Source organism: Symphalangus syndactylus, chromosome 2 (genome assembly GCF_028878055.3).
Source record: "Symphalangus syndactylus isolate Jambi chromosome 2, NHGRI_mSymSyn1-v2.1_pri, whole genome shotgun sequence".
Lineage (NCBI taxonomy): Eukaryota > Metazoa > Chordata > Mammalia > Primates > Hylobatidae > Symphalangus > Symphalangus syndactylus.
This window is the reverse complement of record NC_072424.2, coordinates 85,719,919-85,734,420: the sequence shown is the minus strand read 5'-3', so window position 1 is coordinate 85,734,420 and position 14,502 is coordinate 85,719,919. Positions and strand designations below refer to the sequence as shown.

The window sequence follows — 14,502 nt, the reverse complement described above, 5'->3', positions numbered from 1 at the left end:
GGGAGGCCAAAGTGAGAGGATAGTTTGAGCCAAGAAGTTTGAGATGAGTGAGCCATGATCCGCACCATTGCACTGTAGCCTGGGCAGCAGAGTGAGACCCTGTCTCTTAAAACTAAAGTGAAACTAGTATCATTAATTTCATTGTCATAGAAATTTAGGTGAACCTTGAGTGTGCCCCTTAGGTGATCTTTTGATTAAACCTGATTAATAGGTTCCAAATAGAAAACTAGTCTTTTGGCCAGCCGCAGTGGCTTGTGCCTATAATATCAGTACTTTGGGAGGCTGAGGTGGGAGGATTGCTTGAGGCCAAGAGTTTGAGACCAGCCTGGGCAACATAGGGAAACCCTCATCTGTACAAAAAACTAACAAAATTAGCTGAACGTGGTGACACACCCCTGTGGTTCCAGCCACTTGGGAAGTCAAGTGTAATTGCAGCACTGCACTCCAGCCTGGGTGACAGAGCAAGACTCTGTCTCCAAAAAAAAAAAAAAAAAAAAGTCTTGCATTTATCAGTAGAATGTTAGAACTGAAATTAATGATAGAGATCATCTAGCCTTTTATAAAAATATATAATTTTTAAACCTGGGAGCATATATTCAGGTTGCCCTGAGTATATATATGTATTCCCTATTTATTAATTTTTTTTTTTTTAAAAGAAAATGAGGCCTGGAAAATTTGTATCTTGTCTGGGGTTCCAAGCTTCTTACTTAGTAGCCAAGCTCAATCTAGTGCTCTTTCTATTTTCTCCCCCATAGCACTTACTTTTACTTTGAGTCTTTGCTCAGTAGATGGCTTGATCCAGACATTCATATAACACAAACCAAGGAGGGTATGTATCATCTAGTTTTCTGTTTGTAGAAGAAAAGTTTGCACATCATGTGATTTTTTTCTTATTGCATTGATCATAGTCATTAAGAGAGATTTTAAGATTAGAAGGGCAATAAAAAACAGTGAAAAAATTATTAATAGAAATTGAGACTAAGAAACCATTAAGGTCAACTTGATAGACAAGCAACTGAAACCAGGTATTCCTCAGATTATTCCTTAGAAAGTTAACCTTTGATTTGAGGGTTCCAGATTTAATTTATTGTGATTATTTTTTGATATTTATTTATTTTTATTTTTATTTTTTGAGAGACGGAGTCTCGCTCTGTCCGGTAGGCTGGAGTGCAGTGGCGTAGTCTCAGCTCACCGCAGCCTCCACCTCCCGAGGTCAAGCGATTCTCCTGCTTCACCTTCCCAAGTAGCTGGGACTACAGGCGTGCATCACCACACCCAGCTAATTTTTGTAATTTTTAGTAGAGATGGGGTTTCACTATTATGTTGGCCAAGCTGGTCTTGAACTCCTGACCTCAGGTGATCCGCCCACCTTGGCCTCCAAAGTGCTGGGATTATAGGCTGTGCCTGGCCTATTTTTTGATATTTAAATGTCAGTATTATTTTATGTAAATGTGTCATCTGTTTTCACTTTCAAATTATCAGTGCTTAGTGTACTGTGTGGCACATAGTAGGTGCTCAATAAAATACATATATTGGACAATGTAAGTGTTTTTATTTAAAAATATATGAGATGAAATTTATGGGAAAAATATATAGGATGAAAAATGGATTTTGTCTTTCTCAAAATACTGAGTAGTTCATATTTTAAGTTCAAAATAGGATTGATTATTTCTTTACAGAATTGTGCTTATTTTTGCTAACAGAAAGCTTTTTTTTTTTTTTTTTCAGGGAGCCACAGTAGCAGAAATTAAAAAACAATATCGTTTGCTGTCACTTAAATATCATCCAGATAAAGGAGGTGATGAAGTTATGTTCATGAGGATAGCAAAGGCTTATGCTGCGTAAGTATCAGGATCCATTACAAATTTTTAGGAATGGTACAGATAAGCCAGGTGCAGTGGCTCATGCCTGTAATCCCAGTACTTCGGGAGGCTGAGGCAGGAGGATCGCTTGAGTCCAGGAGTTTGAGACCATCCCTGGCAACATATCAAGACTCCATCTCTACAAAAAATAAAATAATTAACCCTGTGTGGTGATGTGTACCTGTAGTCCTAGCTACTTGGGAGGCTGAGGTGGGAGCATTGTTTGAGCCTGGGAGGTCAAGGCTGCAGTGAGCCGTGACCATGCCACTGCAGCCCAGCTTCGATGACAGAGTAATACCCCATCTCTAAAGAAAAAAAAAAGGATAGTTTTCTGTTTTAATAAAATAGTAAAATAGTTGTCATACATTTTTTCCAAGTGCTTACTTCATGTTGAGTCTATCATTTAGGGGACTACACAGCAGCACTAATGTGGTAATTTAATTTAATTAAACTGAAATTTTTGCCATGTAAACTTGATTAAATTAAGTGGTGAATGATAAGTTAATTGAGCTGTTTTATTAGCATCTTGATTAGAGGCGGGTATACTTAGATCTTATCATTTCTAGATTTTTTTTTTTTTTTTTTTTTTTAGGCTTGATCTGTTTCTCTAGTTTTGGCAATGTGTAGCTTATCTCATTTAAACTATTTAAAGACAAGTTTAATTTGGACTTTTAAGTACTTCATTTTTGGTGTCTTTCTTTTTAGAATTTCATCACACAGGATTATTCTTAGTTAATAACAACTGTACTTGTTGAGATGTGGATTTTTAAGGTCTCCTTTTTTACTGCTCAGAAATTTTCTTCACAAATCTTTTCAGAACTTCCAAATAATTTTCCTTGTTGGTCTTATACCTTAGGTAAAGTGCATTGTTATTGTGAGATACATATATTTACATATGCGTTATATGCACACACATATGTCTGTGTATTTATAAAGTTTGAGGAACATTTGTGCACACTTCAGGGAATCAGAATAGAGCATGTAACATTAGATGCACTGATCCCTTGGGTATTAATCTTCCAAGAGATAAAACTTAACTAGGTTCTTCAGGACTCTTGATAAGTACATACCCACACAATTCTTACATTGAATGAAAGAGTAAAATATGAGATTGTCTGTCTTTTGAGGACTCAGCGATGTATAATTTTGTGAACTCATTTTAAACATATAAGTAAATACAAGCATACTTTGGAGATATTATAGGTTCAGTTCCAGTCTCCTGCAGTAAAGCAAATATTGCAATAAAATGAGTCACAAATTTTTTTGTTTCCTAGTGCATATAAAAGTTGTTTATACTACACTGTAGTCTATTAAGTGTACAGTAGCCTTATGTCTTTTTTTTTTTTTTTTTTTTGAGACAGAGTCTTGCTCTTTCGCCCAGGCTGGACTGCAGTGGCACTATCTCGGCCCACTGCAAGCTCTGCCTCCCGGGTTCATGCCATTCTCCTGCCTCAGCCTCCCAAGTAGGTGGGACTACAGGCGCCCGCCACCACGCCCGGCTAATTTTTTTTTGTATTTTTAGTAGAGACGAGGTTTCACCATGTTAGCCAGGATGGTCTTGATCTTCTGACCTCGTGATCCACCCGCCTTGGCCTCTCAAAGTGCTGGGATTACAGGCGTGAGCCACTGTGCCCAGCCAGCCTTATGTCTTAAAAAACAATGTACATACCTTAATTTAAAAATACTGTATGGCTAAAAAATGCTAGTAATCTGAGCCTTTGACGAATTGCATTCTTTTTGCTGGTGGAGGGTCTTGATGTTGATGGCTGTTGACTGATCAGGATAGTGGTTACTGAAGGTTGGGCTGGCTGTGACAATTTCTTAAAAGAAGACAACAATTAAATTGACTACATCATTTAAATTCTTGAAAGATTTCTCTAGTATGTGATGCTATTTGATAGTATTTTATGCACAGAACGTCTTTCTTTTCATTTCCTTTTTTTTTTTTTGAGATGGAGTCTCGCTTTGTCGCCCAGGCTGGAGTGGAGTGTCGTGATCTTGGCTCACTGCAACTTCTGCCTCCCGGGTTCACGCCATTCTCCTGCCTCAGCCTCCCGAGTAGCTGGGACTACAGGCGCCCGCCACCACTCCCGGCTAATTTTTAATATTTTTAGTAGAGACGGGGTTTCACCATGTTAGCCAGGATGGTCTCAATCTCCTGACCTCGTGATCTGCTCGCCTCGGCCTCCCAAAGTGCTGGGATTACAGATGTGAACCACCGTGCTCAGCCAGAACTTCTTTCAAAATTGCAGTCAGTCCTCTCACATTCTGCCACTGCTTTATCAACTAAGTTTATGTAATATTCTAAATCCTTTATTGTCATTTCAACAATGTTCACAGCATCTTCGTCAGGAATAGGTATCATCTTAAGCTACTTAGCTCAACTATAAGAAGCAACTCATCTGTTCAAGTTTGATCGTGAGAGTGCAGCAATTCAGTCACATCTTCAGGCTCCACTTGTTTAGTTCTCCTGCTATTTCTAGCACATCTGTAGTGACTTTCTCTACTGAAGTCTTGAACTGCTCCAAGTCATCCATGAAGGTTGAAATCAACTTCTGGCTGGGCGCAGTAGCTCATGCCTGTAATCCCAGCACTTTGGGAGGCCGAGGCAGGTGGATCACCTGAGGTCAGGAGTTTGAGACCAGCCTGACCAACATGGAGAAACTATCTCTACTAAAAATTCAAACTTAGCCGGGTATGGTGGGGCATGCCTGTAATTCCACCTACTTGAGAGGCTGAGGCAGGAGACTCACTTGAACCCGGGAGGCGGAAGTTGCGGTGAGCCGAGATTGTGCCATTGCACTCCAGCCTGGGTGACAGAGTGAGACTGTCTCAAAAAAAAAAAAAAAAAAAAAAAAAGGAAATCAACTTCTACCAAACTCCTCTTGATGTTGACATTTTGGCCTCTTCCTGTGAATCACAAATGTTCTTAATGGCATTTAGAATAGTGAATCCTTTCCAGAAGGTTTTCAATTTACCCAGATCCATCAGAGGTATCACCGTGTCTGTAGCAGCTATAGCTTTACAAAGTGTATGTCTTTTTTTTTTTTTTTTTTTTGAGATGGAGTCTCACTCTGTTGCCCAGGCTGGAGTGCATTGGTGCGATCTTGGCTCACTGTTACCTCTGCCTCCTGGATTCAAGCAATTCTTGTTCCTTAGCCTCCCGAGTAGCTCGGACTACAGGCATGCACCACCATGTCTGGCAAATTATTGTATTTTTAGTAGTGACAGGGTTTTATGTTGGTCAGGCTAGTCTTGAACTCCTGACCTCAGGTGATCTGCCCACCTCAGCCTCTGAAATTGCTCAGTGCAAGTCTTACTATTTCTTAAATAATAAGACTTAAAAGTCAAAATTACTTTTTGATCTGTGTGCTGCAGAATGAATGTTGTGTTAGCAGGTGTGAAAACATTAATCTCTTTGTACAGCTCCATCAGAGTTCTTGAGTGACCACATGTGTTGTCAATGAGCAGTAATCTTTTGAAAGGAATCATTTTGTTTTTTTTTGAGCAGGTCTCAACAGTGGGCTTAAAATATTCAGTAATCCATGCTGTCCACACATGTGCTGTCATCAAGGATTTGTTGTTCTATTTATAGAGCATGGCAGAATAGATTTAGCATAGATCTTAAGAGCTCTAGGACTTTTGGAATGGCACACCAGCATTGGCTTCAAGTTAAAGTCACCAGCAGCGTTAGCCCCTACCAAGAAAGTCAGCCTGTCTTTTGAAGCTTTGAAGTCAGACATTTATTTCTCTCCAGCTGTGAAAGTCCTAAATGGCGTATTTTTCCAGTATAAGGCTATTTCATCTACATTGAACATTTGTTGTTTAGCCACCTTCATTGTAATCTTAGCTAGATCTTCTAGATAACTTGCTGCAGCTTCCAAATCAGCACTTGCTACTTCACCTTGCACTTCTGTTGTAGAGATGGTTTCTTTTGGAAAATCTCGTGAACCAACATCTGCTAGCTTCTGCAGCTCCCTTACCTCTCTCAGCCTTTGTTAGGGCCTTGCTTTGGATTAGGCTTTGGCTTAAGGGAATATTGTGGCTAGTTTGATCTTCTATCCAGGCCACTGAAACATTCTTCAAATCAGCAACAAGGCTGTTTCACTTTCTTATTATTTGTGTGTTCACTTTTAAAGTTCCTTTAAGCACTGTTGCTCTGAATTCATAACTTGACTTTTTGGCACAAGAGGCCTAGCTTTTGGCTTGTTTTGGCTTTTGACATGCCTTCTTCGCTAAGCTTAGTCATTTCTAGCTTTTGATTCAGAGTGAGAGACGTGTGAGTCTTTTTTTGTTTGAACATTTAGAGGCCTACCGAGACCAGCTTGGTCGGGGAGACCCTAACCCAGCGGCCCTAGAGGAATTAAAGACACACATACAGAAATATAGAGGTGTGAAGTGGGAAATCAAGGGTCTCACAGCCTTCAGAGCTGAGAGCCCAGAACAGAGATTTACGCACATTTTTTTTTTTTTTTTTTTTTTTTTGAGACAGAGTCTCGCTCTGTCGCCCGGGCTGGAGTGCAGTGGCGCAATCTCGGCTCACTGCAAGCTCCGCCTCCCGGGTTCACGCCATTCTCCTGCCTCAGCCTCCGAGTAGCTGGGACTACAGGCGCCCGCCACCGCGCCCGGCTAATTTTTTGTATTTTTTAGTAGAGACAGGGTTTCACCGTGGTCTCGATCTCCTGACCTCGTGATCCGCCCGCCTCGGCCTCCCAAAGTGCTGGGATTACAAGCGTGAGCCACCGTGCCCGGCCTACGCACATTTTTATTAACAGCAAACCAGTCATTAGCATTGTTTCTATAGATACTAAATTAACTAAAAGTATCCCTTATGGGAAATGAAGGGATGGGCCGAATTAAAGGAATAGGTTGGGCTAGTTAACTACAGCAGGAGCATGTCCTTAAGTTACAAATCGCTCATGCTATTGTTTGTGGCTTAAGAATGCCTTTAAGCAGTTTTCTGCCCTGGGCGGGCCAGGTGTTCCTTGCCCTCATTCCGGTAAACCCACAGCCTTCGAGCACGTACGTTAGGGCCATTATCAACATGTTATAGTGCTGCAGAAATTTTGTTTATGGTCAGGCTTGGGGCCAGTTTATGGCCAGATTTTGGGGGGCTTGCTCCCAACAGAGGCCATTTTAGGGTTAGTAATTTGCCCAGTTTGAATCTTTTATGTCTCAGGGAATAGGGAGGCGTGAGGAGTGGGAGAGAGATGGGGGAATGGCAAGTGAGTGGAGCATTTGAAACACACATGTATTAAGTTCTTTTTCTTCTGCAGGTGCAGTTTGTGTGCCAGCCCCCCAATGACAATAGAAATGTCAAAGATCACATATCACTATAACAGATAAAATAATAGTGAAACCATTAGATATATTGTGAGACTTACCAAAATGTGAGAGAGGGACATGAAGTGAGCACATGCTGTTGGAAAAATGGCAGTGATAGAATTGCTTGATGCAGGGTTAACACAAATGGCAAAAAACCATGATTATCTGCAAAGTGCAATAAGAAGTTTGCTTGTAATAGGATACTAAGTTATAATAGCAAACTGTGAAAGTGGCATGTGAATGACAGAAGTTTGGGAGATATCACCTTACTTATTTTTGTACTTAGTAGAGGATATTGACTATGTCTCTTCTCTCCCCTTCTTTTGTGGCTTGCTGTTTATCTGTGTGAATTACTATATGATTCTGTAATAAAGCAGTGCCATTAGGACTTTTGAAGTGTGTACTACATTTTCTGCGTAGCAGTTGTCCTTGAGATTGCTGTCTTTCAGTTAGCATCTCCTTCAAGCATTTACTCTTTTTTCACAAGTATTGGTATGCCTTGATTGCTGTCTTCGGGTAATTTAAAAAGACATTTCCAGAGGAAGTCAGATAGCCAAGATTATTTAATTAGTAGTTTTAATTTTAGTGCTTTGGTGAAATCTCCCCACCCTATCCCCCCAGTCTTTAGGTATTTTAACATTTTCAAGTTTATAATTTTGTTCTCAGATTTCTGCAAATCTGACTATGATGTGTGGTCACTATTCTGAAAAATGCACAAGAATAATATAAGGCGTTTAGTTTTAACTCAGTTATGTGGTTAAACTATAGAATATTTTATGTATAAAATGTCTTAAATAGTTGACGTTCTGTAAGACCAATGAAAAAGTGAAATGATCGTGGGGCCTAGAACTTTGAGATTATGTAACTTGCATAAATGTAACTGTATTAGATAAAGGTGTATATTTTATTAACTATAAGTTCTTTTTTTTTTTTTTTTTTTTTTTTTTTGAGACGGAGTCTCGCTCTGTTGCCCAGGCTGGAGTGCAGTGGCGCAATCTCGGCTCACTGCAAGCTCCGCCTCCCGGGGTTCACGCCATTCTCCTGCCTCAGCCTCTCCGAGTAGCTGGGACTACAGGCGCCCGCCACCACGCCCGGCTAATTTTTTTTTGTATTTTTAGTAGAGACGGGGTTTCGCCGTGGTCTCGATCTCCTGACCTCATGATCCGCCCGCCTCGGCCTCCCAAAGTGCTGGGATTACAAGCATGAGCCACCGCGCCCGGCCTATTAACTATAAGTTCTAAGTGCTTGAGTTGAAGTTCCTGTCTCATGAATAACTCTAGCAGCCTTGGAATGCAGTTATATAGGCTTTGATGTACAAAGTTTTTTAGAACTTGCTTAGGTTATTTGAGATCATTTCTCTCTCCTTAGTTGCCTATTACAATAAACCAGCTGGGTCATTTCATTTTTTTTTTCATCAGATTCTCACTCTTTCCTTTAGGAGTTATATCATTGAATTCTCTGGTTCATTATCTAGATAGAATTGAGATTTTGCTCTCAGATGTAAAACCTGTCTTTAAAGCTATTGTATAGCAAGTGGGCAGCATTGTTGTCACCTTAAAGATATGTTAATTTTTATAAAAGCATATAGTTTTTACAGATGAGCATGTAACTTATAATAACTGTGCATAGCCAACTCATGGTCACTTGTTTACAGTTTAGTGAAAGCATTCTCTAGATCAAGATTTATAATCTGGAGTCCCTGAAATTGTATACAGAATTTATGTGTCTTTGTAATGTGCATTTTTCCCAGGGCAAAGGGGTGATAGATTTCCTTAGATTCATAAGAGAATCTATGATCATCCTCCCTGTCACCCCAAAAAAGTTAAGGGATATAATCATGTTTAGGAAACTACACTCATTGAATTTTCAAAAATTCAGTTAGCATCATTCATCTTGTTTAAGCTTGTTAAATGTGAATTATACTAAAATTACACAGCTTTTAAGTACTTTAACTCTTAGAAGTGGTATTATACTGAAATACTAAGTAACAAAAAATCATTTGCTTCTTAAACTGACTTTAAGTTGCTGACTTATTTTGTTAGACTGAATGTTCAACATGGTTCCCATCACACAGCAGTTGAAGAAGTCAGTTTAATGAGTGAGTTAATGTAAAGAAGTCAGTTTAATGAGTGAGTTAATGTAATCGTAACTCGTATGTCTGTGTAGGTTGCAAAATCAGAGTGTCTCTGATGTGAGCTATGCTTTATTTGGCAAAATCTGGGAGTGTTGTATAGAGGACAGAGCAGTTTGTTTTGCATAATCACAAAGGCAGAAGGGGGCAGAGATGATTATTTTGGGCAGAAGGATCCAATTAGAAGACAATAGTGAAAGAAACAAGCTAAAACTCTGAGTTGGGTGGACAGTTGTACAGGGAATCTAGGACAAAATTTTTTGAGAAACATCCCTCAATTTTGAAAAGAAAATCTTAGCACTATTCCTTATTAACTTGCAACCTATCTAGTAATGCTTTTCATTGGCTCCTGTATTTTTCTATGGCCTTTCATCAAATAGTGTAAGTGAAGTTACAATTAAATAAGGATTAAAGATATCAAGGCACCTGTTTTCATAAATGACTAAATTGATAAATTTAAAAATATTTTCAGGTCATTGAAAACTAATGAATGTGCTTTTTGCTATTTTATAAAGGTATTTCTGCATTGCCTATCTCAGATGGGAGTTTTGTTAAATAGAAACTACATTGCCTCTTAAGTTTTGAGAAGTAGAAGTACGACTAAAATTAGATTTGACCATGTGCAAGATCTTTTACCAATTGGTCTCCAAGAATGTCTTCCTTATTATGTTATTGGTCATTTTTGAGCGTGTGTGTTGGTGGGGTGGTTTCTGCCTTATATTCCTTAACTACATTGTATATTTTTCTAAGGAATTGGGAATTTATTTTAATGCTTTTTTTTTTTTTTTTGAGACGGAGTCTCACTCTGTCACCCAGGCTGGAGTGCAGTGGCGCGATCTCGGCTCACTGCAAGCTCCGCCTCCTGGGTTCACGCCATTCTCCTGCCTCAGCCTCTCTGAGTAGCTGGGACTACAGGCGCCCGCCACCACGCCCGGCTAATTTTTTTGTATTTTTAGTAGAGACGGGGTTTCACTGTGGTCTCGATCTCCTGACCTCGTGATCCGTCCGCCTCGGCCTCCCAAAGTGCTGGGATTACAAGTGTGAGCCACCGCGCCCGGCCTATTTTAATGCTTTTTAACATCTTCACTGGGAACTGGAATAAAGGTACTCTTGACTCTGTACCTTGAGCCATTGTCAAAGTCAGGGGTTACATTTTAGGTGTCTAAAAATTACTCTAACTTTCACATTCCCTGGGTTAGGAAGCTGCTGTTTAGGAGAAATTTTCCTAGTTCTTCTAGCAGTTGGCTTAGGAGAAAATTATGATCTTAGCACAGTGCAAATTACCTTACCCGCAGCAATGGAGTTTTACATGTGGTTGTCATTTGTTTCTTTCAGAATGTGGTGCTATTGTTTTGTAGGGAAGCTGCCATTATGAATTAAATTTAGTTTTTAAAAAATGTGTATTTATCATTATTAATGTATAAACATGCTCATTGAAGAAATTTTGGAAAATATATGAGAGTATAAGGGGAAAAAAATCCCCTACAATTCTCCCTGCCTTCTTGGAAAATGTAGTTGCCTTTAAAGTTTGATCTGGTTGAGCTGGTTAAGCTTGAGAACCATGGGCCAACCAGGAATTAGTATCAAGATGCAATAGTTAGCATTTTCTGTTAATGCAGCATTTCTTGCTCCTGCCTTTCCCTTTCTCCTGATTTCAGAGAAACTTTCCTTGATTGATGGAATCAGTATCTTCTAAGAAATGAGTTGGTTGGCTAATGGAGTTTGTCTGTATGAGTACTTGTTTTTCAGATGTGGCTTTCTAATTTTGCAACTTTGTTCTTTTGATGCTAGTTTAACTGATGAAGAGTCCCGGAAAAATTGGGAAGAATTTGGAAATCCAGATGGGCCTCAAGGTGTGGTAAATGATGACTTTAAAATATTGGCGATATGGTATATATTATAAAAATGTTAACCAGATTAAAGGAATAATATTATTTTCTTAATAAACTTATACTCACATGGAGTTTAGCATAGATAAATTGAGCTCTCATTAGTTTTTGCTTTGTTTTTCTTTCTAAAGACTAGTTTGAAAGATATAATTTAAGTTGATCCGGAGAGAAGAGTAATCATTATCATTTCCAGTTACTAGTTGATAAAAATTTGGAGGAAAAAAATCTATTTTTCTTACTGACTTCACATTTTCTCATGTGTTCATAGTGTTTATGTAAACTCAGGACATATAAAATAATTTATATTTTCTTTTTTTTTTTGAGACAGAGTCTTGCTGTCGCCCAGGCTGGAGTGCAGTGGCGCGATCTCGGCTCACTGCAAGCTCCGCCTCCCGGGTTCATGCCATTCTACTGCCTCAGCCTCCTGAGTAGCTGGGACTACAGGCGCCTGCCACCTCGCCCGGCTGATTTTTTGTATTTTTAGTAGAGACGGGGTTTCACTGTGTTAGCCAGGATGGTCTCGATCTCCTGACCTCCTGATCCGCCTGCCTCGGCCTCCCAAAGTGCTGGGATTACAGGCGTGAGCCACCACGCCCAGCCTATATTTTCTTGAGAGAAGGAGTTTGTACTTACAGAGTTTCTTTTTCCTTGAAAAATTTGAAGTTTCAGATATAAACTATATCCCTGAACTTTTGTGTGATGGGGACCTACTAATAAGATAATCTCTCAAAGTTTGTTTTTGTGTTGTGGGGGAGAGTTTTGGGATATATTATAGATCCCAAATATATTTAATATATTTATTAAAACTGAAAGTAGAGATTCTTCAGAAACTGATATTTTTTCTATTTCAGCCACAAGCTTTGGAATTGCCCTGCCAGCTTGGATAGTTGACCAGAAAAATTCAATTCTGGTGAGTGCATTTAAATAAGATACATTGTGATGTATTAGACAAAATTTTTGTTACGTACAATCTGTCTTGGTAATATAAGAACTGTTACAAAGAAAATACTGTTGTGCCATTCATTCATTCATTCATTCATTTGAGACAGAGTCTTGCTCTATTGCCCAGGCAGGAGAGCAGTGGTGTGATCGCGGCTCACTGCAACCTCTGCCATCCGGGTTCAAGCGATTCTCCTGCCTCAGCCCCTGCCGAGTAGCTGGGATTACAGGTGCCGACCACCATGCCTGGCTAATTTTTGCATTTTTAGTGGAGATGGGGTTTTGCCATGCTAGCCAGGCTGGTCTCGAACTCTCAAAACTCCTGACCTCAAGTTATCTGCCTGCCTCAGCCTCCCACCGTGTTGGGATTACAAGCATGAGCACTATGCCTAATTTTAATGTACAGTAAATTAAATTGTATATATTCCATATGGTATTTCAGGAGGAGGTAGGATATCAGACTTCAATCAGTGATAGTACTGAAACCCTAAAATGTCAAGAATTATCTTACTCAGGGATACATTCCTACTTCAACTTTCTTGAAAATAGTTGTCTAAAGGCTGTCTTTGAGGCAATAAAAACAAAATCCACACAGTCTGTAATTTGTTTTGAAAATGGCTATTAAGTTATTTTCTGGCAGATTAAAATTGATTACCTTGAGGGGTATACAGTTGCTGCATAAGCTTGTTTGTCATGCTTCTGGTTAGTAGGAATAGTCGAGAAGGAATAAGTTACTACCAGATTTAGGATCAAGTAATAGGAGAAAAATCAGTAGGTAAAAATTGCTAGTCAGCATTATGAAGTGACTCCTTGATATTTAGCTAAAGGAACCTTTGGCTAGGGCCTTCTTACCTCATTTGTTCCCAGGGCACTAACTGCTGAGAGGTTGTGGATGTATAAGTACCTGCCTGACTGGAAGAGAAATGTAATTTACAAAACTGTTTTGCTGGTGTTAATCTGTGTTGTGTCAGTAAATAACAAATTAAAAGGTAATTTATTATAGTGGATATGAACATAGGCTTTAGAGCTGAACTACTTGAGTTCAAATCCTGGCTGTGCAATTTACTAGCTGTGTCCTAGGACAAGTTATGTAACCGATGTGTACTAAAGATTTTCTACCTACAAAAGGAAGGTAATAATGGTACTTTCCTCTTGGAGTTTGAGAATAAGGATTAAACAAGATAATACATGAGGAATCCTTTTAATAGTGGCTCCCCCATTGTAAGCCTCAAAATAAATTCATGGGTGTTGTTTTAATTTACCTGACGAAGGCCATAATTCTTTTTCTCTTCAATTCTAGGTTTTACTTGTATATGGATTGGCATTTATGGTTATCCTTCCGGTTGTTGTGGTAAGTTCTAGCTTTTTAAGTTAATATTTTTTATGGAAAGGAGATTGACATGTTTTGGAGTCTCTCTGTAACATTTTAAATGTATGTTAGAATATAACCCATTGATCCTTGAATTTAAGAGTCTTGCCACTGAAGCTGAGGTGGGAGGATCGCTTGAGCCTAGGTGTTTGAGGTTGCAGTGAGCCATGACCCCACCTCTGCACTCCAGCCTGGGCCACAGAGTGAGACCCCAACTGAAAAAGGAATTATATAACTATACTTTTAAAGGTCTTCTAAAGGTGACGTTACGTGATCATGATGTGTATATCCTCCCAATTCAAAAGTTACCCACAACTGACTGGGCATGGTGGCTCACTCCTGTAATCCCAGCACATTGGGAGGCCGAGGTGGGCAGATCAATTTAGGGCATGAGTTTGAGACCAACATGGTGAAACTCTGTCTCTGCTAAAAATACAAAATTAGTCAGACATGCTGGTTTGAACCCAAGAGGCAGAGGTTGCAGTGAGCCGAGATTGTGCCACTACACTCCAGCCTGGGCGACAGAGCGAGACTCTGTCTCAAAGAAAAAACCAAAAATCACAAAAGTTACAACTGAGTTAACACAGATACATATATACATATGTATACATATGTGTGTACATATGTATGTCACACATATGTTTATATATGTATGTCACACATATGTGTATATATGTCACACATGTGTATATATGTCACACATATGTGTATATATGTATGTCACACACGTGTGTGTATATGTATGACAGACATATGTGTGTATATGTATGACGTGTGTATATATGTATGTCATACATATATGTGTATATATGTACGACACGTGTATATATGTAAGACACGTGTATATACGAGACACGTGTATATATGACACACGTGTATGCATGACATGTGTATATATGTATGACACGTGTATATATGTATGACGTGTGCATGACATGTATATATGACACGTGTATATATGTATGACACACGTGTATGACACGTGTA

General features: G+C 39.3%; 1 protein-coding gene across 1 annotated transcript in view; it reads left to right on the top strand.

Annotated features, from left to right (window-relative positions):
- Nucleotides 1-14,502, top strand: part of SEC63 (SEC63 homolog, protein translocation regulator) — an 84,737-nt gene that overhangs the window by 29,844 nt on the left and 40,391 nt on the right. The window contains exons 4-7 of the mRNA XM_055260542.2: nucleotides 1,729-1,841; nucleotides 11,110-11,171; nucleotides 12,059-12,117; nucleotides 13,447-13,497. Of these exons, the coding sequence (XP_055116517.1) occupies nucleotides 1,729-1,841; nucleotides 11,110-11,171; nucleotides 12,059-12,117; nucleotides 13,447-13,497 (285 nt within the window). The remainder of the gene's footprint in view (nucleotides 1-1,728; nucleotides 1,842-11,109; nucleotides 11,172-12,058; nucleotides 12,118-13,446; nucleotides 13,498-14,502) is intronic.